Below are 26817 nucleotides of genomic sequence, written 5' to 3' on the forward strand. Positions count from 1 at the left end.
TGGCAGGATCCGCTCAGCAGAAAAGGAATAAGGGGGTGGCTATACCACCGAACACATGGCTGCAAATGGATACATCAAAAACATAGGCCCCAAGGGGGTAAAAAGGCAACAGACATAACAGGACATAGTCCCACACTAGTGAGTGAGTCCCCAGGAAGTGGGTCACACCCATGGAAACCCTCGTAGGCAACCCAGCTAGGCTTTAGGAGCCCAACCCCCTCCAAGGGGATGACTACAGGCTACAACGGAACCCAAACAACACAGCCCAGATGGTACCCTACCCCAGCGCCCCAGTAAGGCTGTCACCCTAGCATCGAATAAGGGCCCACTTGAGCCACCTCCCTCCCTAGAGCCCGAGAGAACTATCGGCCCGTTCCACTAATGTGAATCCAACCAATGTCGCCGGGACCCATGGTATTCTTCAGTGGCAAAAAGTCACAGACCTCAAGCCCAGGAGGTGACCCCCTGCTCAAAGACTGAACCCCAAGGGAACCGGCCGTGCAGGGCCCAATCATATAACACTATCAATACTGAAAAGGCCAAACTCACAGTCCTGTCAAAAGGATTCAACGGTGAAGCACAATGGAGGACGTCCTGGGTACAATTTCAGCCCGGGGAAGAGCAAGTTAGACTTGGTCGTAGAGGGGTCCGAGGAAGGGCCCTCTTTTGCTTGGATGCCTTCTCTCAGAGGCGGCCCAGAGAATTTGGCGAGAGGTGTGTGTCCATTGTTTTATGAATGAATGAATGTGTCGGACTCTGCGCAGCACCTTCCAGCGGGATAAGATGCAGGGATTCCAGAAGAGAGTGGGCCTCCTCCGGTGTGGCAACAGAGTGGCTATGGCCCTGGTAGTAGAAGGTGAGGTGGAACGGAAAGCCCCATATATATTTAATTCTGCGATTCACCAAGACCAAGGTGAAGGGCTTCAACTGGCTGCGCTTGTAAAGAGTGATCTGGGAGAGGTCTGAGAAGAGATATCAATGCCCCTGGAAACTGAGGTCCGGGTTATTCCTGGTCAACAAGGGAATGGTTTCCTTAGTGCAATAATAGGTAAATTTAATGATAATGTCTCTTGGGGGCACTAATTTCTCTGGAGAGATGTTCTTCCAGCCTACAAGAGGCAGAGGACAATTCTGTCTGCAACATAGACTCGAAGCGACCCAGGAGCTCAGCATCCCACAGAGCCAGTGCGGGGGACTGCAGGGGTGCCTCTGACACAGTGTCCACTTTGTCAGCAGGATCCAGTTCACCCGTGAGTAGCGGCGGGTTCGAAATCAAAGCCGGTGCTTCAGATGCAGCCTCTGGCGGGTAGACTGCAAGTTCAGGCGCTGCCTGCCGAGCGCTGGAGGTGCGGGCGGCCCCCATTTTTTTTTTGCCATCAGGGCGGGTGGGTGGCAGCGATCCGGGGGGTGTTTTGTGGGCAACTGTCTGACCCCACTGAGATGTGTGCCTACCAAGCGGCCATCTTGGACTTTGCTCATGAGCACCCCCCCCCCCCCCCAGCTAACACTTTTTAAGCAGTAAAATAAATTAATAAAATCTGAGTATTGTCAACTGTCATTTTTGCTGGACAGCTTGGTCTGTTAAAGGAAGCTGAAAAAGAACCAACTTACTAGCAGATTTAAAAAATGTTTTTTCAGTTAAATACCGTTTTATCCTCTCCATCGTAATAGTGTGTATACAAATGGTAGACACGCATGCAGCACTTTTATATCCTTGCTTTGCACCTTATTACTAAATAATCCTGTCCATGAAAGGGCCAGTTCCAATTTTGTAATATAAGTGGTTGTCAGTTTTTTGGCCTTGTGAATGTACTTTCAAGGCCTCGTGTACAAGAACATTCAAATGCTGTAACCACATACACATAAAGCATATTTCCGCAATTTCAAGACTCGCGTGTTAAGTAAATGCGCCATATGCACATGCATAGGTAAATTCCAATACACAGGAACGTCAGAATTTACACAAATCAACCACCTGCAGCTACTCAAAAGTTTGCTTTTTGAGCCTCTAAAAGTTCACGTGAAAGAACCCAAAAACTCTGCAGCTTCCTTGTTTAATTTAGATATAAGCTGCCGCTTTTGCAGCCAAATTGGGGAAACACCTACTATATATTTGTTACATGCACCCATTCAGTATAAATTTAGGCCTTCTTTAGGGGATGCACAGGCAGTAGTAGCACAGGTGAGGATAGCAATGGCAACTATTATCTTGGATTAACTGTTGCACTTTGGCTCTGCACTTCAGCGAATGCACAAAGCGAGAATCCATAGCAGACTACTTTGCAAAACACTAAACAGACAGCAGGTGACCCCTTTCCCCATCCAGCTTTTTTTTTCTCTCTTACCCAGTCTGCTTCTTAATCTCACCACTCTGTAACTTGCAGTTCCTACTTCTCCTTCTCACAGTTGTGTCCTCTCTCCTCAAACTCTTTCTTTCACCCCCCTTCTCTACCCCTCAGCTTATATATATCACCCTCACGTCTGTCTTCACCTTAGTATTACACTCGTCAACTCCTGCTAATTCTGAACCCACATACTAAAAAAACCTCCAGGACACTGTGACATGTCCCTTCATAAAAGTCACACTTCCATATACTACCTCCCTCACCCTTCTCCAAACATCTGGAGATATTTCCCCCAAATCCTGGACTGACATTATTTACTTTTGACCAACACACCCGGCATCCCCTATCCTCTAACAGCAGCCGCTATCCAAACAATCTGGTTTCTATTACTCTTCTTCATAGAACCAGATCCCCTTTTCCTGTGCCATTTGGAATTCCCGCCTTGTCTGTAACAAACTCACCTCTGTCCGTGACCTTTTTATCACAAACACCCTTAACCTACTTGCAATTTGAAAAGCCTGGCTTCAAGAATCTGACTTGCCCTCTCCCATGGTGGCCTCCTCTAGACTCACTCTCCCAGGCCTAATAGACAGAAGGAAGGTGGAGTTGAAATCATCCTATCCCCTCAAAGCACTTTTCAAGTCCTTCATTCACCTCCCTCTCTGTCCCTTTTTATCATTTTGAAGCTCACTGTATTCGTCTATTTTCTCTAATTTCTTTGAGAATTGCTGTGATTTATCAGCCTTCTGGACCGGTATCAAGCTTCCTTGGTGACTTCTCTGCATGATTACCCTACTTTCTCTCTTCTGAAATCCCCACAATCATTCTCTGTGACTTCAACATCCCTGTCAATTTAACACTCCTGCTACTTCTAAACCTCTGAGCCTAACCTCTTCTTTTAACATAAAACAATGGACACACACCTCTACTCACTCTGATGGAAACCGCCTTGACCTTGTGTTCTCCTACCTATGCACTCCTTGCAACCTCTTCAGCATTCCTTTTCCTCTCTCTGATCACTACCTTTTTTTAGTTTCATTGTCTCCTCGTTTTCCTGCCATCCAACTGCCCAACTGTTACCTGTAGAAACCTTAACCATCGTAACTCTTCTTTTTTTTTTTTTTTTTCTGCAACATATTGTCTCTGACAAAAAGCCCTCTCCTGCCCCAACCTGGCCAATTCTGCCTATAACAGTTCACTGTGATCCACCCTTGATACATTGGCCCTCTCATTAGACACAGAATCAGGCCCCGACTGCTGAAACTCTGGCAAACAGACAATACCAGAAGCCACGCTCTGGCAGATCTGTGGCATAAGACTAAGTCCCAGCAAGACCTGAAGCAATAGAAACCTGCCCTCCAAAAATACAATTCCTGCCTCCACACTGCCAAACAGACCTATTTTATCACTCTCATTAACACCCTTTCACGCAGTCTCTGTCAACTCTTTTCTACCTTTAACTCTCCACTTTGTCCTTCAGTACCTCCACCAACTAACGCACTCACCGATCACCCAGATCGCTAATCACCACAAAAATAAGATCGATACAATATGTGACGAGATCTCCACCTTACATTCCTTGTGCACCTGCACAATCTACACTTCCCTTAACCCAGCTACTATAGAGGAATTCACTAAACTTTTTTTTCCAATGCCCACCTAATCACCTGCCCCCTGGACCCTGTTCTCTTGCAAATACTTTGGTCACACTCTGACTCTATCCTACACTCTTTAACTCATATCTTCAATCTCTTCCTTTCTACTGGCATCTTCCCCAACCCTCTAAAACATGTATTAATCACCTCCATACTTAAAAAGGCCTCACTGGACCCCACCAATTTTAACAACCTATCTCCTTACTCCCTTTTGCCTCCAAACTCCTTGAGCATCTAGTCTATAACCAGCTGAACTGCCACCTCATTGAGAATAACCTTCTTTGTCCCCTTCAGTCTGGACTTTGCCCACAAAACTCCACAGAACTGCTCTCCTAAAACTCACAAACGACTTACTAACCAAAGGTCACTATTCCGTACTCTTACTCTTGGACCTTTCTGCTGCCTTTGATACAGTTGACCACCCCCTCCTCAAAAAAAAAACTCCTTGGTCTCTGTGACTATACTCTCCATTGGTTCGCATCTTACCTATCTCACCGCACCTCCTACCGTTGGGGTCCCCCAAGATTCTATCTTTGGACCTCTCCTATTTTCGATCTACACCGCTTCCCATGGCTTCCAATATCATTTCTATGCTGATGACACTGAAATCTGTCTCTCTACCGCTCAGCTCACCCCATCAATCTTCTCATGTATCACTGATTTATTAGCAGACATATCAGACTGGATGTCACACCACTCCCTCAAACTCAATCTATCCAAAACTGAGCTCATAATATTTCCTCCCCCACGTGCCCCTTCCATTGACTTCTGTGTCAAGATCAATGATACAACTGTCAGTCTGTCCTGGCATACTAGGGTGCTAGGGGTTACCCCGAACTGTCCTTTCAGGCACACATCCAATCCCTGTCCAAATCATGCTGCCTCAGTTCTGCAACTTCTCCAGAATATGCCCCTTTTAACCAGCAACACCAAAAGTTTCTAATTAATTCCCTGGTTATTTCTTGCCTCGACAACTGCAACTCCCTCCTCATTGGATTACCTTTACATAGGCTATTCCCCCTTCAGTCCATCATAAATGCTGCTGCCAGGCTCATCCACCTTACCAACTATTCGGTGTCTGCTACCCCTCTCTGCCAATCCCTCCACTTCCACCTAATGAATTAAATTCAAAATACTAACAACAGTGTACAAAGCCATTCACAACTCTGCACCCAGCTACATCACTAACCTGGTCTCAAAATATCAACCAAACCGCTCTCTTTGGTCCTCCCAAGAACTCCTACTCTCTAGCTCCCTTGTCACCTCCTCCCATGTTTGTCTCCAGGACTTCTCCAAAGTATCTCCCATCCTATAGAACTCTGTAGCCCAGTCTGTCTATCTCCTAATCTGTCCACCTTTAGACAATCCCTGAAAACCCTTCTCTTTAAAGAAGCCTATCCTGCTTCTAATAAATACACTGTGTTTTTACTTTCTCCATCAGCTCACCCCCACAGTTATCTTTTATATCATTTGACCTTCCCTCTTAGATTGTAAGCTTTAATGAGCAGGACCCTCTGATTCCTTTTGTACCAAATTGTAATGTACTTGAATGGCTGCTTTCGTATTGTAAAGTGTTGTTGTGACTATATAAATCCTGTAAAAATGTAAGATTAATTCACATTGCATAACTTAACCTAAAAAAATGCAGCTTGCCTTTTTTTAGTTGCTGTATTCTGGACCCTCCAGCAAAGAAAAATCCTAGGCAGTTTTCTGTGTTTGAGGAATATGGGCAGCTGTGTTTGTCATTATTATTTATTTATTTATTTCAGGTACTTATATAGCGCCATCAATTTGCGCAGCGCTTTACATATATATTGTACATTCACATCAGTCCCTAAACCTCAAGGGGCGTACAATCTAAGGTCCCTAACTTACATTCATACATACACATACTAGGGCCAATTTAGACAGGAGCCAATTCACCTACCAGCATGTCTTTGGAGTGTGGGAGGAAACTGGACTACCCGGAGGAAACCCACGCAGGCACAGGGAGAACATGCAAACTCCAGGCAGGTGGTGCCGTGGCTGGGATTCGAACCAACGACCCTAGTACTGCCAGGCAGAAGTGCTAACCATTTAGCCACTGCTGCCCATTATTTACCCTATCTGTACTTTGCAGGCAGATCTTCATTTTCAGTTGTAACTAGATTTGTTGGGTGGAAATAAGCTATAGCCTTTTAAAATGGCTTGTGCCAAAATAAAAAATCTCTACTGCCTGTTTCGGCAACTTTGCCAACATGTGGAGAAGATTCAAGGTGCTTCCTAATATAAAATACAAAATAGCACTAATATTGTACCAATTTTAAAAATTTTAATTACCTCAAGTTTTGTAGATAACAAAGCTGGAGGTGTATAAAAGACCTATCCTAAATTGGGTTACAGAGACAGGAAGAGTGTCTGTCCCTGTCCATAGTGTAGCGGAGCTGCATATTTGCCACTGCTATTTCCTCCCTGTCACTGATTTGTTAAGGATAGTTGGCTACACAGCAGACAGCCTCCTAACAACAAATGACACTACAGTGTGCGGAGCCTGACGAGGAAGCAAGGACACTAGTTCCCAATCTGCTCTGCTCTCACCTTGTAAATTGACAGCAGTATTGGGCAGATGTCAAATAAATAGCAGGTTGTCTATTGGCTAAAGATCCACCCACTCCCTGCTGTCAATCACAAGGGTAGCGGACCTGATGGGGAACTTGTGTCTGTGAAACCCCATCAGGCTCTGCCCCCCCCCCCCCCCCCCGTACAAAAATCCCCACTGCTGAGCTGTCTGTTTGACAGTTTCAGCGGTGAGGATGGAGTACCACTGTACTGAGGTCGGAGTGTACAGGTGAACAGCTCTGTGTACCTACTTGCTTGATGTTTTCTCCACAGTTATATATCTGTGGCAACAGGTACATGAATCTGTTGCCCACACTGATATTTGTTGTGTAGAGGCACATTGGTATTCTAAAGGCTGGGCTTCTTGCATTGTATATTAATGAGAAAAGACTTGACAGGCTCATTATAACATTGTTCAAGAAACCTTTCAGTCATCCATGATGCTTACTCCTGAAGAACATCTAAAAGTTAAGAAATATTTATTTATTCATGCTATGTGATTTGTGAAAACATAACACACATACAGTATGTTGGAGTTTTGTGAAATTTTACTGCAAATGTGAAAATACAGTTTAAGGGCTAGGCCACATAGGCAGCTTTATTCTCTTGCTACTAAGAGAGCCAACCAGTTGCTGTTTGTCTTTATAAACTTGATTTTATAGAGTATTGTCACCTATTTTGAATTTTTTTTCTGTCTGTTTTTTGGCTTAGATAGCCTAGATGAACTGTCGTTTAACAAAATTGTAAGTGTGCTGTCTTGCTGCTGTGAACTGGATTATAGCAATGAAAGGTTGCTGACTGCATTTGGGGATCAGATTATAAAGACCATTTGCTTGTGGAAGCCATGGCAGGTAAAATCTCAGCAATAATCATATGTGTATCACATCTATGTGGGTATTTTCTAATTTATCCAATGATCATTATCCTGTCTTGTGTTTTAAAATAATCTTCTTGTATATTTTGGTATGGGGTAGTAATGGCCTCTTATGTGCATTGGAATAGCATGAAATTGACCTCAAAATAGTTGAGGAATGTCCAATACACTATGAATTTCTCTGGCAGGTCTCATCAGGTCACTTATTCCTATATGTGCAACACACACCTATCTTTCTTGTTTTGTTCAAGGGCAGAGTTCTGAAGCAGGCCGTACACTATGAAAATTCCATTTGCTTCATCTGGAACCGTCTGAAATTCACTCTGTGGGTGGCCCTGTCGCCAACCTGAAGGCCAACATTTTTATATTGAAAAAGTTTGAGGGATAAGTTCACCTTTTATACAAAAAATAATACATTCACATATTTTGCAGGTAAAAAAATGTGCATTTATTATTTTTTGTGTTAGGAGTCTCTAAAGCATTGTACCAGTGATCAGCAGATCGCTGAAGCCATGCAAGTCTCCTGCAGACTGGCAATGTATTTGCTTGCTCGTACATCCCATACGAGCAAACTGATACTTCTGATACGAAGAATCAGTGAACTACCACAGTTCTCCACAGCACCTTGGTAGTTTATTGAGGACTGCAAACTGACAGCTGCTAAGGCTGTCGGGACATGTAGTCCATTCATTCACAGAGGACTGTGAATGAATGGCATGGCCATGTGGGCGGAGCTTCTCCCCATACTTCTGTCACAGAGAGGGGGGGCAGGGGGGTAGCAGGGGCGGGTGGAACACGTAACATGTTGCCAAAGGTGAGCTTATCCTTGAAGGACCAGAACAGAACATTGTTGGCTTAACAGTGGCTGCATTCAATGAAATGTGGCGTTGAATGTCAGAATACAATAGATGCAACGGGAGATTCACCCTTCCACGTTGTAAAGGTTACGTGGATGAATCTGTTTGAATTTTATCTAATCTCATAGTGTGTGGCCAGGGGTATGGTTTAGGATAGTTCATAAAAATAACGACCACAGGACAGGATGTTTGTCAGGATAAGTTTGCTTTCGAAACATGTTACATGTTCCACCCATTTTTAGGGAGGAACATGTAACATGATGCAGCATCTGCAGCCCCTTCCCTGTGACAGAGGGTGGGGGATCTTGTCCCTGTTACAATTTGAAAATAATGCGGACGAGTGGGGCTCCACCGACATGGCCACTTCATTCATCCATAGTTTCCTGTGGATGAATGCCTACAAGTACCACCATCCATTTCGGCTGACAGCTTGTAGTTCTCATTGATCTGGGGGCGCTGGTGAATGCACTTGTAGTACATTGATATTCCTTCTCTCAGGTATAGTAACTACCTGCCTGTACAAGGTAAGGGCAGACAGCTATGTTGAGAGCCTGCTGATTGCCCGTGCAGTGCACTGAAGGCACCTGCAAAAAAAGTGCATTTATTTTTTTTAAAAGGTTAACTTGTCCTTTAAAGCAGTTCAAACTTATGAAGATAAAGCTGGAAAATTTAGAACTGTTTTACCTGCCAAAGAATTTGTGATTTTCTTTGCTTCGTACTTCTTCCATCACTGCTAGACATTAAAGATTGATTCCAAACCCACCTATTGGCTGCAGTGCTATGCAGCCTGGTCCAAGATTCTTCCAAGCCTGTGTTTGGAGAGTGAAGTAGCAGAAACACATTGATGAAGTCATTCCTCTGCAAGGATGTTCATAGTTTTAAATTGGCAGTACAGTGCAAAGAGCTGTGAATGGCTCATAGTGTTAATTCTCCCAAACTTAGTCTGCTGTACTCTTAAACGCCAAAAAAAGAAAAAGAGTGATTCCCTGCAACCTGTCATGAGAAAAATGTTGGATCTCATGAAAGACGCCGAGACTGTGCCCATCAGCTGTGAAAGGGTGGGAGAGCTTGTACTGTGCACATCAGCTGCGTGCTCTGTAAAACCTTGTAGAGGGCCAGAGTGCTGGGACCCCACTTTAAAGCAAGTACTAGCTCTGGGGCCATAAATTGCTGATCCAAAATATATTGTTTGTCAATATTTTCTTCCTGTGATTAAAGTGGCTATAAAGTTGTAACCACTAGTTGATTTTCTTCTCTTTCAGTTGGCTATGATACTCCAGTACTTTGTACACCTTCATTTTCGACATGTTCAACTACTGGATAGATATGCTGAGGTTTTTGCAAATAATTTAAATTCAGTAAAAATATCGGATTTATCTGAGACAATCAACATCTACTCCATGCTGAATCATCTTCCTGAAAAAAAGGCACAGCAGTAAGTCTTGTTTTTGCATGCCTCATATATGAGAGGGAAATTTTGGAACTCCTCATTAAAAATATATTTGTCTTTCTTTCCTTTTTAGGTTCCTGGAGGCTGTGCACACATCCCTACAGACACACCTCAATAGTATTCCACCTGAAAACCTTCTTTATATTGTGTACAACTTGAGTGTTCTAGGAATATGTCCTGACTTTGCAGTAAATAAGCTTCTGCAGTATGAAAGCCTTCTCAGTAAGTTGGTACTGTCTGTCTGTCTATATTTCCTGCATTTCTGCAGTGCTAATCATATGAAAATCATTTAAAATAGACATCAGGTTTCCTTTTCCCTAATTTTCACAGTATTCCTTTGTATGTTATTCTAGATCCTCATTCACATGACAAAAATGTTCCAGCTGCAGTAAGGATCCAGGGGATTCCTACGGCTTGGTGTACTGGTTGATGTAGACTGGTGCTGAGCCTGTACAAAGCAATGAGAGGCTGACAGTGGCTATAGCAGTCCACTGGTGTTTGGATGTATTCACACAGCCATCGATAACTTGAAGTTGGGGACAAACTGTTTGCTCCCAGGGTGATCATCTGTCCCAACACACATGTAATTGCTGGCTGATTACATCCGTATACCTCCGGACAGCTGCACCCATTATCAGCCTGTCATTGATTTGTACAGACTCAACAGCCACAACTTTCCACATCCACCTATACATCTAACCTCAGGAATCTGCTGGATTTTTGCTGCAGCTGGAACATTTATGGCATGCGATTGATACCTAAATTCTGCAAGGAGAAGAGGAAAGATAATAGGTGGAATAGAGACTATGAAATCTGTACAGCAAAAAGACCTCAGACACTGTCACAAATCCACCTAAAGGGAAACTATAATGGATTTGTGACAATTTAATTTTGCTAAAAGAAATAAAATCAGTGAAACTTGTGCTCTGCTATTTGATCATAAAACAATATTATTGCTACGTGAATTAATCAAAAATATGGAGATTGCTGCAGCCACTCACCAAGTGTACTCTCACTCAAAATAAATAAATTATTTTATATATATATATATATATATATATATATATATATATATATATATATATATATATAATATAATATATAATGTGTGTAGTAAGCTAACTTCCCAAAGAACATACAGGGCCATTGGGAACAGTAAACATGAGACCACAAATAAAATCTGCCAGAAAATAGTGACCCAGTCCCAAAGAGAGTGTCCTAATATAGTGCTTGTGTGAAGTGTCTAGCATCCGCTTCAAAAACTATGTTCTTCCCTTATGAATACTCTCCCTGCTCACCTTGTAATTAGCCCTACATAATAGCATAGGTCAAATGCCCTTGTGGTTAAATCTTATCCTTCATGCTGCAACTAGGTTCCCTCCAAGCCTATCTTCATTTCTTGTGACTGCAAACCTGTAGTATGATCCCAAAAAACATACAAAACATTTCGAAGTGCAACATCGTTTAGCTAAAAACAATAAATAAGATAACCCTGTGCACTCACAGTAAACCAATTTTCAACGTGCTCCACACCAAGTGTTTCAGTGTTCATAGACCACAATCCTTCCTACACCCAGCAATGCTCACGGTATGCAATTATTCGTGGTAATTCCCACCACTAATACATGTGCTATGCACTCACCTTCTTCATTGACCTATAATAAAATAGGCCACATACATTTTTAGGTTGGTGAAACTGCACATCCACCTCTGTCCTTTAGTGGCTACTTCCCATGTACTGTTCCTTTTAAAAGACTGGACTCCAGAGTTTTCCACTAGGATGGTGAATGTTAGTCTCAGCCAGGCAATGAGCAGTCAGGAGTCTCAGCAAAATAGGACATTGCACAGCAGCTCTTCCTCACAGCTGCCACTGGTGCCAAGAAAGGAACATCTGGTCTGCCAAGAATGCAGCATGAAGGATAAGATTTAACCACAAGCGCATTTGACCTATGCTATTATGTAGGGCTAATTACAAGGTGAGCAGGGAGGGTATTCACAAGGGAAGAAAATAGTTTTTTGAAACGGATGCTAGACACTTCACACAAGCACTAAATTAGGACACTCTATTTGGGACTGGGTCACTATTTTCTGACAGATTTTATTTGTGGTCTCATGATTATTGTTTTATTTGCTATCATCCTGTATGTTCTTTGAGGAGTTAGCACACTACGTATTATATATATAATTTTATTTTACTCATTTATTTTCTCTATCGCTCTTACTCTCTTCTCCTCTCTTTTTCTTTATGAGAAGAGACAACACAATAGGAGCAGTCTTCCTTGAGGCTGAATTTCTCTAAATGAAACCTCAGACTGAGCCATCTGATAAGGGAAGAACCATTAAAATTTAGTGTGCAAATTTAGCTTGGTCTGTTGAGGTCTGTAAACAGCTTTTTTTACAACATGAAGTAAAGCAATAGAGGAATACTATTGAAAATAACCAAGAGTCTCTCCTGGAAGACAAACAGGAAACTTAACTGGCTAAATGAAACGCATAAGTCAGCTACTTACAGCACATTAAGCTGACTGAGATCACTTTTACTTATTCACATTCTCTAGTTTTAAGGGGTTATGGGGTGCGTTACAGAAACTTAACTAGGCATGAGCACATGGACTTTTCTACAATGTTAAGCACACCCCAGGAGCCCCCACATTTGCACATTCAAATTCAGTACATATTTTCATAATGTGTATGTATTTTGTTCTGGGACTGCATTCCGATGGACTTTTTTACAAGATAATGCATAGTCATGCTTGTTTATATTATTTTCCAATAACAAGTTCACTGTAGAATGCAAGTATAAATTATTTATTTATTTATCAAGTTTATATAGCGCCAAAGGGTTTGCTCAGCGCTGTACAATAGAGGGGGGACAATACATGAAACAGAACAGTAACATCAAACAGTACACAAGGGGTAAGAGGGCCCTACTCTTTCGAGCTTACAATCTAGGAGGGAGGGGGTAGAGGCACAGGAGGAAACGGCTGTGGGGGATGGAGTGGTAGGAGGAGGGAAGGGCAGCGGCTCTTAGGTGAGGGTGGGGTAGGCTTCCCTGAAGAGGTGGGTTTTCAGGGAGCGCCTGAAAATCAGTGTAAATCAGTGTAGACCTAGCCCCTAAACCTTTAACTCTTTGTTAGGACTGACTGGGGGGATTTGCTAAAACTGGTGCACACAGAATCTGGTGCAGCTGTGCATGATAGCCAATAAGCTTCTAACTTCAGCTTGTTCAATTAAGCTTTGGCAATAAAACCTGGAAGCTGATTGGTTTCCCTGCATTAGGGTCCAGAATAAATCTTCTAAAAATAAAAAAAAAGGCAAGCTGCAGTTTTACATATTTTAAGTTATGCTGTGCAAATGGTAGCATGTAAGGTAAAAATATAAAATAAAGTAGGTGTTATCCCAGTTTGGCAGCAAATGTTGAAATACACTTTTAAGCCTCCTGCTGTTGACTGGCTGGTCTTTTTCTGGACATGCTACGTCTCTGTCCAAATTTGCCTTGAATCCCAAGGGTTTGGTATGGTGGGCTTTAAAGTGGTTGTAAACCTTTACATATACCCACTGAAGTGACAAGACTCAGGTAATGGACAGGATGAAACCAATCCTACATATGTTGTGCCTGTTTACCTGCAGCAGTCTTATCGCTCCAGCCTTCTAAAACACACAGACTCAGCTCAAACTCACTAAACTCCACTCCAACAGGCAGGGGGTGGGGATCTGACTTCAAACACTGCACAGCATAGAACAGGGAACTTTTCTGCACTTAAGCAGATGTTTTTTTTCTATTGTCTGTCTGTTTGAACTTCCTCCTAGGAACCAGTTTTTTTCCCTGGGACTTGGTTCAGGAAATATTTCTTGTTGACAACATCATTGTCCGGTTTTCTCTTTTGGTAGTAGTTTTTATGTGAAAGGTTTGTTTATTTTACACTTTGCTGAATGAGGTTCATCACGCCTTCATGTAGAATGTGCCCCTTTAGTAGTGATTATCTGTTCCTGGTCTGGAGCACCAGGTTGATCTTTTGTGCCCTCCACTTGGTCGTGGCAATTTCCATATTTGGTTTGGCCCTTTCTTCATGTAGCTTTGATTTAGGCATTCTGTCCCTCAATGAATAACAAAAAAAATTACCTACAGTACATCTCTGAATCTACAGATAACTGTGGCAGGTAGTTTTCAGAAAGATGACCTCTGGTTTCAAATCTTTTCATCTTTTCAGTTTCATTTGCCTAGGTTTGCAATTGATTCAGTTTGAGCACTTATTGCAATCATATCCTTGAATCCTCTATATTTTTTGTTTTTCAGATCTCAAAGAACAGAGCATTCGTATGCACAATAACCTCTGTTTGATGATGAATAATCCCCTTTTAAAAAGCCATTCTTTGCACTGCTTAAAGAAAGTCCCTCCTACACCCGCTGAACACTTTCAAACTTTACACAAGGACTTGAAAATATTTATTAAGGATCCGGCCTTTTATCAGTACAGCTTGCAGATTGCCAACACTTACTACATTGGTATGAGCCAGTAGCATATACATTGCTTTTACAGTATTAAGGACTTACTCCCAACGTATTTTGCTTTATTTTTGTTTTCAATTTAAATGAATAATAACACATCAATATGCATGTCAATACATGCATTTTGGCCCACGTCCACCCGTGTTAATGCATGTTGATGTGTAAAAAAAAAAAAAAAAAAGCGTGGTTGCAGTACGTTTTAAAAACCTGTGATGACGTGCGTATTGATGCGTTTATATTGCTATCACTGGAAATTGCATCAAAGGAAAGTGCATACAGTAGGTGTGAGACGGTCCATGTTTTTGTAGAGTTTATTCTCTTTTATCTATTTTGTCTAATTTGGTTATCTTTTATCTATCTCTCAACTTATGGGTTCAATTCTACCAGAAACGACTTAGGCCTTTAGTCAGGCCAAGCAAGGAGCCACCAGGATGGCAAAATTTGGCACAGATCACCGATGGTACTCAGTGGTACATAGGAATGCCCGCACATGTCTCTTTTAAAAAGGATGCGGCCAGGATGGTATAGCCTCCACTTTGCTGACTTGTGGTTTTACCAGCTTATTCCCTAGAATGTACCCAAGGTACTTTGCTTCCCCCATCCCTACTGTGCATTTATCTGGGTTTATCCTTAGAATATGTTTTGGGTTTTAAGGGGGAACCCCTTGCAAAAAAAAACAAAAGAAAATGTATGGGGGTCCTCCCCAAAATCTATACTAGACCCTTTGGATCTGGTATTGATTTTAAGGGGGAGCACCATGCTCCTAAAATCCATACCAGATGGAGTAGTAGATCATGCATGCAGGGATTGTGATTACATCATTGCCCAAATATGGCCATATTTAATGTTACTGCCTGCCCACCTGTCCTAGCCATGGCCATCTTTGGTTAATGTTATTGCAAACCCCTTTGTCCTACCCATAGCCATATTTAGGGGATTAGCTGGCACCAAAAAAATTTGTCACAAAAATTGTCTTTATTGTGACCTTAGTAGGCTTCTCTTCAGTTGCATGAAAATAAATGTAACACAACACAATTACCTCTGTGCTCACGAGTTTGTTAAATTGCCATAAGAAGTTGTTATACAGAAGTTACTGGCTCACTTCAGCATGATAAAGTCTGTAAAGTAAACAAAAATCCAAATACAGCAGCATTAACAGCTGCATTCTCATCTAGCCATGAAGAAAATGAACCTTGTGTGGTTTACTCACACTTGAGACTCCTTCCTCATTCTACTACCTCCTTTGCACACCTACCCTATTCATTACCCTGCATTGGCTCCTCAAGGGCCCACTTACAAAAAAATGAGGAGACATACCTGCCAGCTGACTGGCACACCTCCTGTATTTATTTCTCTGCAGGAAATTATTAGCATAAGCAGCATGAGGACTTTATGTAAAGAATGGCCAGTAAGCAGCCACACTAGCGGAGCTTTGCCATTGACAGGATTAGTAAGAGGGCAGAAAAAACTCTCACCTGATGCTATGGATGACGCACCTTCATTGGCCTAACCAGCAAAGTTAAATTCTGGCATTGTTCTGACCATGTCAAGCAACGTTCTGTAGTGTTTCAGTTGAGTGTTCTTTGTAGTGATCCTGTTAATTGAGTCATACCCATCACTCTTCAATCAGCAGATACCATGAGCTTTGCTGATTTTTTCAGTGCTATAGTTCTCACTGATGGGGGGGGGGGGGTGTTGGGCCTGTTGGTCTGTCATACAGCAAAATGCCTGCCTCTGGAAACCTGGATAAAAGTTGCCATTACCTAACTCAGGTTGCATAAAAGTTCCAATGTAACACAGCTGAATTTAGTCTGAAACCTTAAAGCTATGTGGTCATTTAATTAACACATATCACCTTCCAACAAATTTTTTTGGGGCCAATGTTTTTCTTTGTGGGCAGATTCTTTTTCAATAAGGCTAAGAAGTTACTGGCGGATATGAAAATCTATAACTACACTGCTCAAAAAACATAACCACTTGCCCTCCTGAGGATTTATCCTCCTTCATGACCTGGTCATTTTTTGTGTTTTTAACTGACAATTGCGCGGTCATGCAACACTGCACCCAAATGAAATTTACCTCCATTTTTTCCCCACGAATTGAGCTTTCTTTTGGTGGGATTTGATCGCCTGTGCATTTTTTATTTTTTGCACTATAAGCAAAAAAAGACCGACAATTTTGAGAAAAAAACAATATTTTGGACTTTTTGCTATTAAACATGTCCAGTAAAAAATGTAAAAAATCTAATTTCGTCATAAATTTAGGCCAAAGTGTATTCTGTGACATGTCTTTGCTAAAAAAAAAAATCCCAATACTTGTGAATTATTATACAGGATTTGTATAGCACCAACGGTTTGCTCAGCGCTTTACATTAAAAAATGAATTGGTTTACGTGAAAGTTATAGCATTTACAAATGGCGGTATAGATAATTGGATTTTTTTTTCTACTAGTAATGGCGGCGATCAGCGACTTTTAGCAGGACTGTGGCAGACATTCTGACACTGGGGGGAACTAACTTGGTGTCACTGGCACCCCAGTGACACCAATACAGTGATCAGTGCTAAAAAAAAAAGCACAGACACTGTACTAATGGCACTGGACAGGAAGGGGTTAATGTGAGGGGTGATCAGAGAGTTAACTGTGTGCTGGGAGTGTTTTACTAGGGGGTGTATTCTTCACTGTAAGCTGTACTGTGCACAGCCATCCCGAGCAGTGTGTTCGAGCTGACAGGGAGGAAGATTGTTTGTAAACAAAACAATCTTCCTCTCTGTCGGAGATGCTCAAAAATGCAAAATCACGTATATATACGAGATTCTGCACACAAGTGCCGCCCTGTAGCAGTATATCTGCTATAGGGCGGTCCTTAAGCGGTTAAAGGAAAACTTTAAATAACACAAAAAACAGCGCAAAAATTAAATAAATAAAAATCACAAATAAATGTCCGTGCAAAAATATATATATATAATATTTCAAACATAAGTCCTTATTTTCCCAAAAGGATTTTCAAGACAATGTTCCAAAATGTGCTTCCACCAAATCACCACGTGAAAAATAATATTGACCGCACTCACCAGATGGAGGTGAGTAATAAGCCTCATAGGATATAAGGGATCCTATAGCCCCTCAGGAGGAACTCAAATCGCCTTCTTCACCCTGCTTAGATACAGCAATCGACTCCACTCTACTTCTCCATGGAATCCTCAATAATGTGCAAGGAAAGAAAGGCTACATAGTGTAATACTGCCACTCAATACCATATAAATCGATAGAATAAGGACACTCACATGTTTCAATAAAATAACAGGCCTTGTTTAATAGCCTCAAAGGCTTCAAGAAAACCAGTTTCCAAATTGTAAATATAGGGATCTCACGCTTTAAGAATCACTGTAGAGGATGACCAGCTTTCCACCTCTAAGATGGCCGCTTGAACCGCAAAAGTCGGCGTGGGTTCCAAATACCGGAAGTGACGTTGGCCAAGAACGTCCTGTGGGTGGGGCGAAACGCGTTGACGCACTTCCAGTCTGCCGTAATCTTTGCCTATGTCACTTCCGGTATTTGGAACGCACGCCGACTTTTGCGGTTCAAGCGGCCATTTTAGAGGTGAAAAGCTGGTCATCTTCTACAGTGATTCTTAAAGCGTGAGATCCCTATATTTACAATTTGGAAACTTGTTCCTTTGAAGCCTTTGAGGCTATTAAACAAGGCCTGTTATTTTATTGAAACATGTGAGTGTCCTTATTCTATCGATTTATATGGTATTGAGTGGCAGTATTACACTATGTAGCCTTTCTTTCCTTGCACATTATTGAGGATTCCATGGAGAAGTAGAGTGAAGTCGATTGCTGTATCTAAGCAGGGTGAAGAAGGCGATTTGAGTTCCTCCTGAGGGGCTATAGGATCCCTTATATCCTATGAGGCTTATTACTCACCTCCATCTGGTGAGTGCGGTCAATATTATTTTTCACGTGGTGATTAGGTGGAAGCACATTTTGGAACATTGTCTTGAAAATCCTTTTGGGAAAATAAGGACTTATGTTTGAAATATTATATATATATATTTTTGCACGGACATTTATTTGTGATTATTTTTATTTATTTAATTTTTGCGCTGTTTTTTGTGTTATTCATTATTGGTGGTTTTCACTGGTGCACAGCTGCATAATTGTATACTTTCTTTGATTGGCGCTGGGATTTTTTAGTTTGTAAAGGAAAACTTTAGTCAGAGTATAGCATCAAGCCAATTAAACTCCTGGGATATTGATCAGGTCAGTTAGGTAGCAGAGGGGATTGTTAATCAGTTTCAGCTGCTTTGATAATGAAATTAACAACAGGTGCACTAGATGGGCAACGATGAGACAACCCTCAAAACAGAAGTGGTTTTACAGGTGGAGGCCTCTGACATTTTTTTCCCTACTCCTCTTTTCTGACTGTTTTTCACTACTTTTGCATTTGGCTAGGGTCAGTGTCACTATTGGTAACATGGGGCGATACCTGGACCCTACAGAGGTTGCACAGGCAGTCCAACTTTTCCAGGATGGAACATCAATACATGCCTTTCCCAGAAGGTTTGCTTTGTGTCCCAGCACGGTCTCAAGAACATGGAGGAGAATCCAGTAGATAGCAGTTACTTTAGGAGAACTGGACAGGGCCGTAGAAGGTCCGTAAACCATCAACAGGACCAGTATCTGCTCCTCTGCGCAAGGAGGAACAGGATGAGCACTGCCAGAGCCCTACAAAATGATCTCCAGCAGGCCACAGGTGTGATAGTCTCTGACCATACAATCAGAAACAGACCTCATGAGGGTGGCCTGAGGGCCCGACATCTTCTAGTGGGCCCGGCACCATAGAGCTCGATTGGCATTTGACATTATACACCAGAATTGGCAGTTCCGCTGCTGGCACCCTGTGCTTTTCACAGATGAGAGCAGGTTCACTCTGAGCACATGTGACAGACGTGAAAGTGCCTGGAGAAGCCGTGGAGAACGTTATGCTGCCTGTAACATCATTCAGCATGACTGTTTTGGTGGTGGGTCAGTGATTTTCTGGGGAGGCATATCCATGGAGGGACACACAGACCTCTACAGGCTAGACAATGTCATCCTGACTGCCATTAGGTATCGCGATGAAATACTTGGACCCATTGTCTGGCCCTACGCTGGTGCAGTTAGTCCTGGGTTCCTTCTGGTGCATGACAATGCCCGGCCTCATGTGGCGAGAGTATGCAGGCAGTTCCTGGAGGAGTAAGGAATTGATACCATTGAATGACCCCCACACTCGCCAGACCTAAATCCAATAGAATACTTCTGGGATATCATGTTTTGGTCCATCCGCCGCCTCCAGGTTGCACCTCAGACTGCCCAGGAGCTCACTGATGCCCTGGTCCAGATCTGGGAGGAAATACCCCAGGACACCATCTGTCGTCTCATTAGTAGCATGCCCCAACGTTGTCAGGCATGCGCACAAGCATGTTGGGGCCATACAACCTACTGAGTACCATCTTGAGTTGCTGCAATGAAATTTCAGCAAAATAAACTAGCGTGCTGCATATTTTTTCACTTTGATTTTCAGGATGTCTTTGAATTCAGTCCTCTGTAGGTTGATCATTTTCATTTCCATCAAACAATGGGGCATCCTTATGTTCCGAACAGATTATCCAGTCCACGTCAGTATAGATATCCAGCACGATATGTTTCCTCATTGAGATCTTATGTGTTTTCAAAGTGTTCCTTAATTTTTTTTGAACAGTGTATTTTCCAGAAGAAAAGGCTTTTCTTAAACATTTTCTAAACGGTGTATCAATTCCATTTTATATAAAAAAAAAATTTAATATAAGATTACACATGCAGAATGTTTTTGAAGTAAATTATACTTTTTTTTTTATTGTTTTCCTAGATTTTGTGTTGGCTTTGGATACCCAAGAAAACCAGTTGGTTCCTGTAGGTGACCTAGAGACAGACAACCTACAGAGAGCTAACATCTCAGAAAATGTTGTTCGGTAAGAAAGGTTATTGGTTGACTACCATTTGCTATATTTAAAATAAACCTGACATACAAAGAATATGGAATCTGTCATTCCTGACTTCCTTCTGAAAATGCCAGTTGTCTGGCTGCTATGCTGATCATTTGGCTTCCATATTTTGTGTCATTATTTCAAAACAAATATGGAGATCATGAAAGTTGATGAAATCAGAAGTCCTTATATGCATTCATACTTGTTGCAGGGCAGTGGCTCAGAGGATCAGAGTGACAGTTGGGTAACTATCATTTTCAAAAAGAAAAGTCAGTGATGGCCCTTCTGCATGTTTCTCTCTAACGTGAACATCATTCAGAGCTTGGTGAAGTTTGCTTAGCTTCCATCCCCCAAAGAACATTTGTTGACATGATTTTTCTATCCAGCACAAAGTAGTACAGATGGTGAGAAATCGGTGTTTGCACATTGCGTAGTATCAAAATGAAAAATCAATCATGAAAACAAGGTCTGCCTGGAGTTCAAATAGTGCTAAACACAGGTCTAAATGTAGGTTCATGATTAGGTTAAAGTTAATTCAATTTTTTTTATTTACAGTATTGCTGTATTGTGTTGTTCTCCAAATGCTTTTGCTTTGGGCACTCTTCATCCACTGGGGAAGCTTGCACTGAAGATTAAAATTCTCAAATCTTTTGGTTTTTCTTCTGTGGTGGTGAGTTTTGTTTTGCTTTCTTTTTGTTTTCATTACTGGTTTCCCTTCATTATTTAGTATTCATTTTTAGATTCCTCTAGTTTAGAATTGCAAAAATCTGTGCCTGGTGTATAAAATGTATTAGCTTTTCCACTGTTTAGAAGTAATGTAACAGCATACTGTTGATTGCAGAGATACATTGCCACTGTGGGTTAGTTGTGGGAAATCTGATGTTGTTTTAATGTGTGCTATGTAGCAGTAAGCAACCCCTTTTCTATTTGTACTGCTTTAGGCAAAGATTTAAACTGGGAATTGTGTTTTTCACATAATCTCTGTATTTTCTTTGATTACTTTTCAGGCACATGTAGCCATAAGGTGATATTAACCACTTGCCCTCCAGAGGGTTTACCCCCCTTTTTTGATACGGCACTGTGTTACTTTAACTGACAATTGCACAGTCATGCAACGCTGTACATAAATGAAATCTGTCATTTTTAATCCCCACAGAGCTTTCTTCCGGTGGTATTTGATCACCTCGGCGATTTTGTTTTTTATATATTTTATTTTTTGCACTATAAACAAATAAAGACTGACAATTTTGAAGAAAAAAAAAATATATTTTTGACTTTTTGCTATAAAACATATCCAATAAAAAAAACTAAATTTCATCATAAATTTAGGCCAAAATGTATTCTGTGACATGTCTGCTAAGAAAAAAATCCCAATAATTGTATGTTAATTGGTTTACGTAAAAGTTATAGTATCTACAAATGGTGATATATACTGGAATTTGTATTTTTATTTTTTTAATATTCGTAATGGCAGCGATCAGCGACTTATAGCGGGACTGCGGCGGGCATTCTGACACTGGGTGGGAACTGACTAACCGCCTTTGACATCCCCAGTGACACTAATACAGTGATCAATGCTAATAAAAAGCACTGACACTGTACTAATGACACTGGGCAAGAAGGTGTTAACATCTGGGGTGATCAAAGGGTTAACTGTGTGCTGTTTTACTTAGGAGACATGCTACTTTGTATCTCTCTGCTGTGCAGAGAGATACAAAGCAGCATTTCCATGCTGAAAGGAGAGAGACCTGTGGTGTTTACACATAGGTCTCTCCCCTGTCAGCTTTGCCTATGATCCCTGCTTGCCGGCCGGGACCTGGTGATTGTCATCCCCAACTGCCAATAGTGGCGCGGGTAGGACGGCGCGTGCCTCCTAGCTGGAAATTTAAATCACGTATATATATACGTGATTTTACGGAGCCGCCCTGTAGTAGTAATTCTGCTATAGGGCGGATTACAAGTGGTTAAACTTAGAAATAAAAAAAATGCTATCAGGCAGGGTTTTTATTGCAGAAGAGACCCCATCAGTCTCTTCTGCCATGAATGCCCCCTCTTGCCTGTCAGTGGTACTGTACAATGTGCAACTCGGAGTACATTAAGGCACCCTCTCTGTGCCGTGGTGATGTGACTCCCCATGCACATGCGTGGAAGTGACAGCATTGTGGTCTGGCCAATCAAACAGCACAATGGAGGAAACCTGGAAGGAAGATTGGGTGAAGATGAAAACGCCCGAGCACTGACAGAGTGCAGTGCTGGAGGTCTTCTTTTACAGGTAGTCTGTCATAAGGTGTTAGTATACAGTGCATACTAGCACTTTGGCATAAAGCTGCAGGGGGCCTGGATAAAAGATACTACTGTAAATGCTGGATTCAAACTATCATTAGTTTAGTCCCAGCACTGTGCCTTGGAGGTTCGGTTTGGCTCTTCCAACCATATTTCTTGCCATATAACATTTAATGATCTTCCACCTTAAAAGTAAAGATAACAAATGGAAAAATAGTAATGTGTGGTTAATGTTGAGCACTGTGGTTTCTTTCTAACCTCGCTTAAGCTGAATCCACTCTTGTAGCCCACAGCAAACTGTACTTGTCACTTTTGTCCTGAACTGCTGTTGTGCAATCCTGTATCTTGCAAGAACATCACATTTCTGTACATTTTTACTCATGTGCTAATGAATTTCAGAGCTTTCCATGTAGAGAGAAACCTGGAAGCTGACATTGACCACCTCCGCCTGGAAATGCTAGTTGATTTGCTGCCCCTAAACTTAATTATTTGGAGTCACTTACATGGAACAAACTTTCAAACTAGTAAAGTAGATGGTAGCCACAACCCCTAAAGTAAATCATAGTCAGGGTCAGTGACTGCAAAGGTATTGAAGCCATAGGACAACTGTCAGGCAACTAGTATTTTCCAAGAGAGTGGTCAGCAGTGACAGTCTTAATATTTCTTTTAGGGCAGGTTTCATTTCAGTGTGTTGCTACAGTGACTCAAGCATCTGTTATATTGCGCACAGGGCAATGATTGACAGGTTGTGCTGACTATATTCAGCAGTTCCTGTCCTTAAAATGCACAAAATAACCTAACTTGCCTTGGATGTACATCTGTAGCAAACATCAAGCTTCACTTAAAAAAGTGCCAGGAAATGTGTTTCGTCAAAGAGATCTCTAAAGTAATAGTAATCTAACTGAATTTGTTAATTTCACTTTTTCTAAAATTTTTTCATACTGCCAAATAATTTAACCACTTGCCCGCTGCCTCATAGCAGGTATACTGCTACACAGTGGCTTCAGTGAGCAAAATCACATAAATATATGTGATTTTGCATTTTTGGTTAGGGGACGTGTGCGCGCCTGCCTGCGCTGCTATTGGCTCATGAGGATGTCAATCACCGGGTCCCGGCCAGGACTCGGTGATTGTTGGCGAACCCAAGAGGGGAGAGATCTGTGTGTAAACACAGGTTTCTCTCCTGTCAGCAGGCCTGCTTAGTAAAACAGCACATAGTACACAATAAAATCACTTCCTAACACACAGTTAACACCGTCCTGCTCAGTGTCATTAGTACAGTGTCCGTGCTTTTCATTAACACTGATCACTGTATTAGTGTCACTGGCAGTGGTAGTTAGCTCCCACCCAGTGTCAGAATGACCGCCGCAGTCCCACTACAAGGCGCTGATCGCTAACATTACTAGTATAAAAAAAAAATAAATAAAAATTCCAGTATATATACCACTATTTGTAGACGCTATAACTTTCACGTTGCATGACCGCACAATTGTCAGTCAAAGTAACGCAACACCGTATCGCAAAAAAATGGCCTGGTCAGGAAGAGGGGTAAATCTTCTGGAGGGCAAGTGTTAACAAGTATATAATTGCTTGGTACATGACAACAAGTCTACTTTAAGAGGCAGTATATGATGTTTGGATCTTGTCTTTAGTAATAAACTAAGGATTTGCAATGTGCCTGTCCTGCCTACAAACCATTTCTTCAAGTAGCAGTTGCTGACGATTCTTAAACAATGTGTTTTCCAGGTCCCTGTGCACAAATTTGTAAAGCTGGCTGAAGAGAAGAGAATGGAATATTTAAAGACATTAATCTTTCAAGAACTATCTGAAGCTCAAAATGCTATGGAGGACACAACAGCTGAAAGGGACTTGCAGCAAACCTCTCATGACACATAATGTGTTATTTTCAGTGGACAGCTTTACATATTGGAATGTGTCATAAATAATTTTAATTCCATGCAGTTTGTCTTCTAGGAATAGAGTGTTTTATTTCACAACATATACTTTTGTGTTTTTCATTTATGTTTCTAAAACATGTAATGATTGTTATGTTTTTTTTGGCCTGGGGTTTCCCCCAAAAAACAAGAGTTATAAATGTGTTAATTTACACCCCCTGACCCCTAACCTTAGAAAATGTATAATCTGGCACCAACACTGAGCCCTTACCTAAGGCCTGAAACTTAAAGCGATTGTATACTCTAATAAAAAAAAAAAAACGTTGCAAGGCAAAGGCATAATGTGCTAGTATGCATCGCATACTAGAACATTATGAAGGACTTACCTTCAAACGCAGCCCTCCAGCGGCGCGCTGTCGCCGCTGCAGAAGCTTCCATCTTCACCGTGTCTTCCTTCCGGGTTCACAGGCTACGGCTGCTTGATTGGGCGAGTTGCGATGACTTCACTCCGGTGCATGTGTGCTAAAGTCTCAGCCGCGGCTTGCAACTCTGAAAAAACGGCACTGGTATGCCGTTCCTTCAGAGTGCATGCGTCAGTGATGTCACTGGCTTCAGCTCGCTAGAATATCTCCTAAACAGTACTCTTTTAGGAGATATTCATTTTACCTACAGGTAAGCTTTATTATAAGCTTCCCTGTAGGTAAAAATAATAAATGAGTTTACAACTAATTTAAATCTGCAATTTTAGTCTCGTATTTTATAATGTTTTATTTTGCAGTCCCCAGTTCCTTCTTTCCCCCTCATCAACATGGTAATACAGCTGTTAAAACATTTTAGGAGGGAGGGGCCAGAACATGCCGCTGTAAAGCAGCAGAACGCTGGAGCTCCAAGCGCCCGTCATGAGCTCCATGAGGGATAGCCCTAGAGCCTACCTGGTCCTGCCCGTGCTGCTGCCGTGGCTCGGTCTCCCCTTGATAGCGTGAGGCGGCGGAGGATCCCAGGCGGTGTGCTCCGGTTGTCCACCCGTGGGCTGTGGAGCCAGCGGGAGGTGGAGTGAAGTGGAGCTGAGTGGAGGAAGCAACCTCTGAGCTTGGAAGGACCCCGGGAGTGCCCACGAGACTGCCGGTGTGGCAGTGGCTGAAGTCCTGGATACTGAGGGAGAGCTGAAGGAGACTGAGGACAAGGAAGCAGCGTAACTTAAAGGGAGACACCTATGTCACTTCTGGCAAGCGGAGATGCCCCAGGATCCCTGATTGGTGGGGAGCACCAGAGCATACACTCTACTCCAGGATCCTGGTCTCGGAGCAGTAGTGTACCCACGGCACAAAAGGGGAGGGTGAGTCGCCGCTGATAGCGTTAAAATCTTTTAAAGAACTTTTGCCTGTGCAGTAAAGACAGACTTTTGGGACTATTATGTGAAAGTGAGGAATGTATTTTAGGGTCCTAGGAGGTCTTGGGGGTCGGTGGGTCTACACTTATATACAAATAAGATAAGAAGGGACGTTTGGGTCTCTAGCGGAAAAAAAAAGAGGGCTATCTTGGGGCTAGTACTTTTTAGAACTGAGAAAATCTAATTGCCAATTTTTGAAATGAAGAATAGGTCGATTAAAGGGAGGCTCAAAAACCCCCCAATCAAATGCAAACACAAGTACAAAAAAAATACATGCGCTTGCAAGATAAAAGCCCAGAGACCCAAGCCCGGGAGAATCAGCATAAAGGTCCTAAAAAAAATTTGAGAGTGACCAATCCAGACTTTCACTTGGGACATTAGAAGAGAACCAGAATAAAGAATATGTAAACTTGGAAAGTGGAACAGAACAAGGGAATATGGAACAGCAAGGACACATGCCACAACTATTTACAAAAAACTGATATGGTGGAAATGTTTGCAAAAATGTCCATGAAACATTAGATCAGGACACTTTGCACTGATCTGGGTCAGACACTAACCCGAACTGAATATGCGGAAGAGAAAATGGAGAGATATGCACAACAAATCAATAAATTGGAATCACAGGTGGAGGTGATGTGGAAAGAACAGAGAAAGATATAATTTATGGTAGAAGAGCAGGTGAACCGAAATAGAAGAAATAATCTAAGGATCAGAGGCCTACCAGAAGAAGCGGGACAGGAAGAAGATCTTCAGGAGAAAGTGGAGAGAATCTGTAATCCAATTAGGGGAAATTCAGTGGCAGAAAAATTTGAAAGAGTGCAAAGGGTTAGACGGCCAAAGGGAATATTGGCAGAAAACCCCAGAGATGTGATTGTCCGGTTCCATCATTTTGGAAACAGAAAACGAATATGGAAAGGGTTGCGGGACCGTACTGAGATAAAATATG

General features: G+C 42.0%; 1 protein-coding gene across 1 annotated transcript in view; it reads left to right on the forward strand.

The window, feature by feature from the left end:
- Positions 1–24582, forward strand: part of FASTKD2 (FASTK mitochondrial RNA regulator 2) — a 66065-nt gene extending 41483 nt beyond the window's left edge. The window contains exons 6-12 of the mRNA XM_089671122.1: positions 7310–7449; positions 9592–9764; positions 9853–10001; positions 14077–14286; positions 20183–20285; positions 20856–20970; positions 24330–24582. Of these exons, the coding sequence (XP_089527248.1) occupies positions 7310–7449; positions 9592–9764; positions 9853–10001; positions 14077–14286; positions 20183–20285; positions 20856–20970; positions 24330–24479 (1040 nt within the window). The 3' untranslated portion in view covers positions 24480–24582. The remainder of the gene's footprint in view (positions 1–7309; positions 7450–9591; positions 9765–9852; positions 10002–14076; positions 14287–20182; positions 20286–20855; positions 20971–24329) is intronic.
- Positions 24583–26817: the final 2235 nt, after the last annotated feature.

Source organism: Staurois parvus, unplaced genomic scaffold (assembly GCF_062004578.1).
Source record: "Staurois parvus isolate SC_StPar_1 unplaced genomic scaffold, SC_StPar_1.0 ptg000011l, whole genome shotgun sequence".
NCBI classification, from domain to species: Eukaryota; Metazoa; Chordata; class Amphibia; order Anura; family Ranidae; genus Staurois; species Staurois parvus.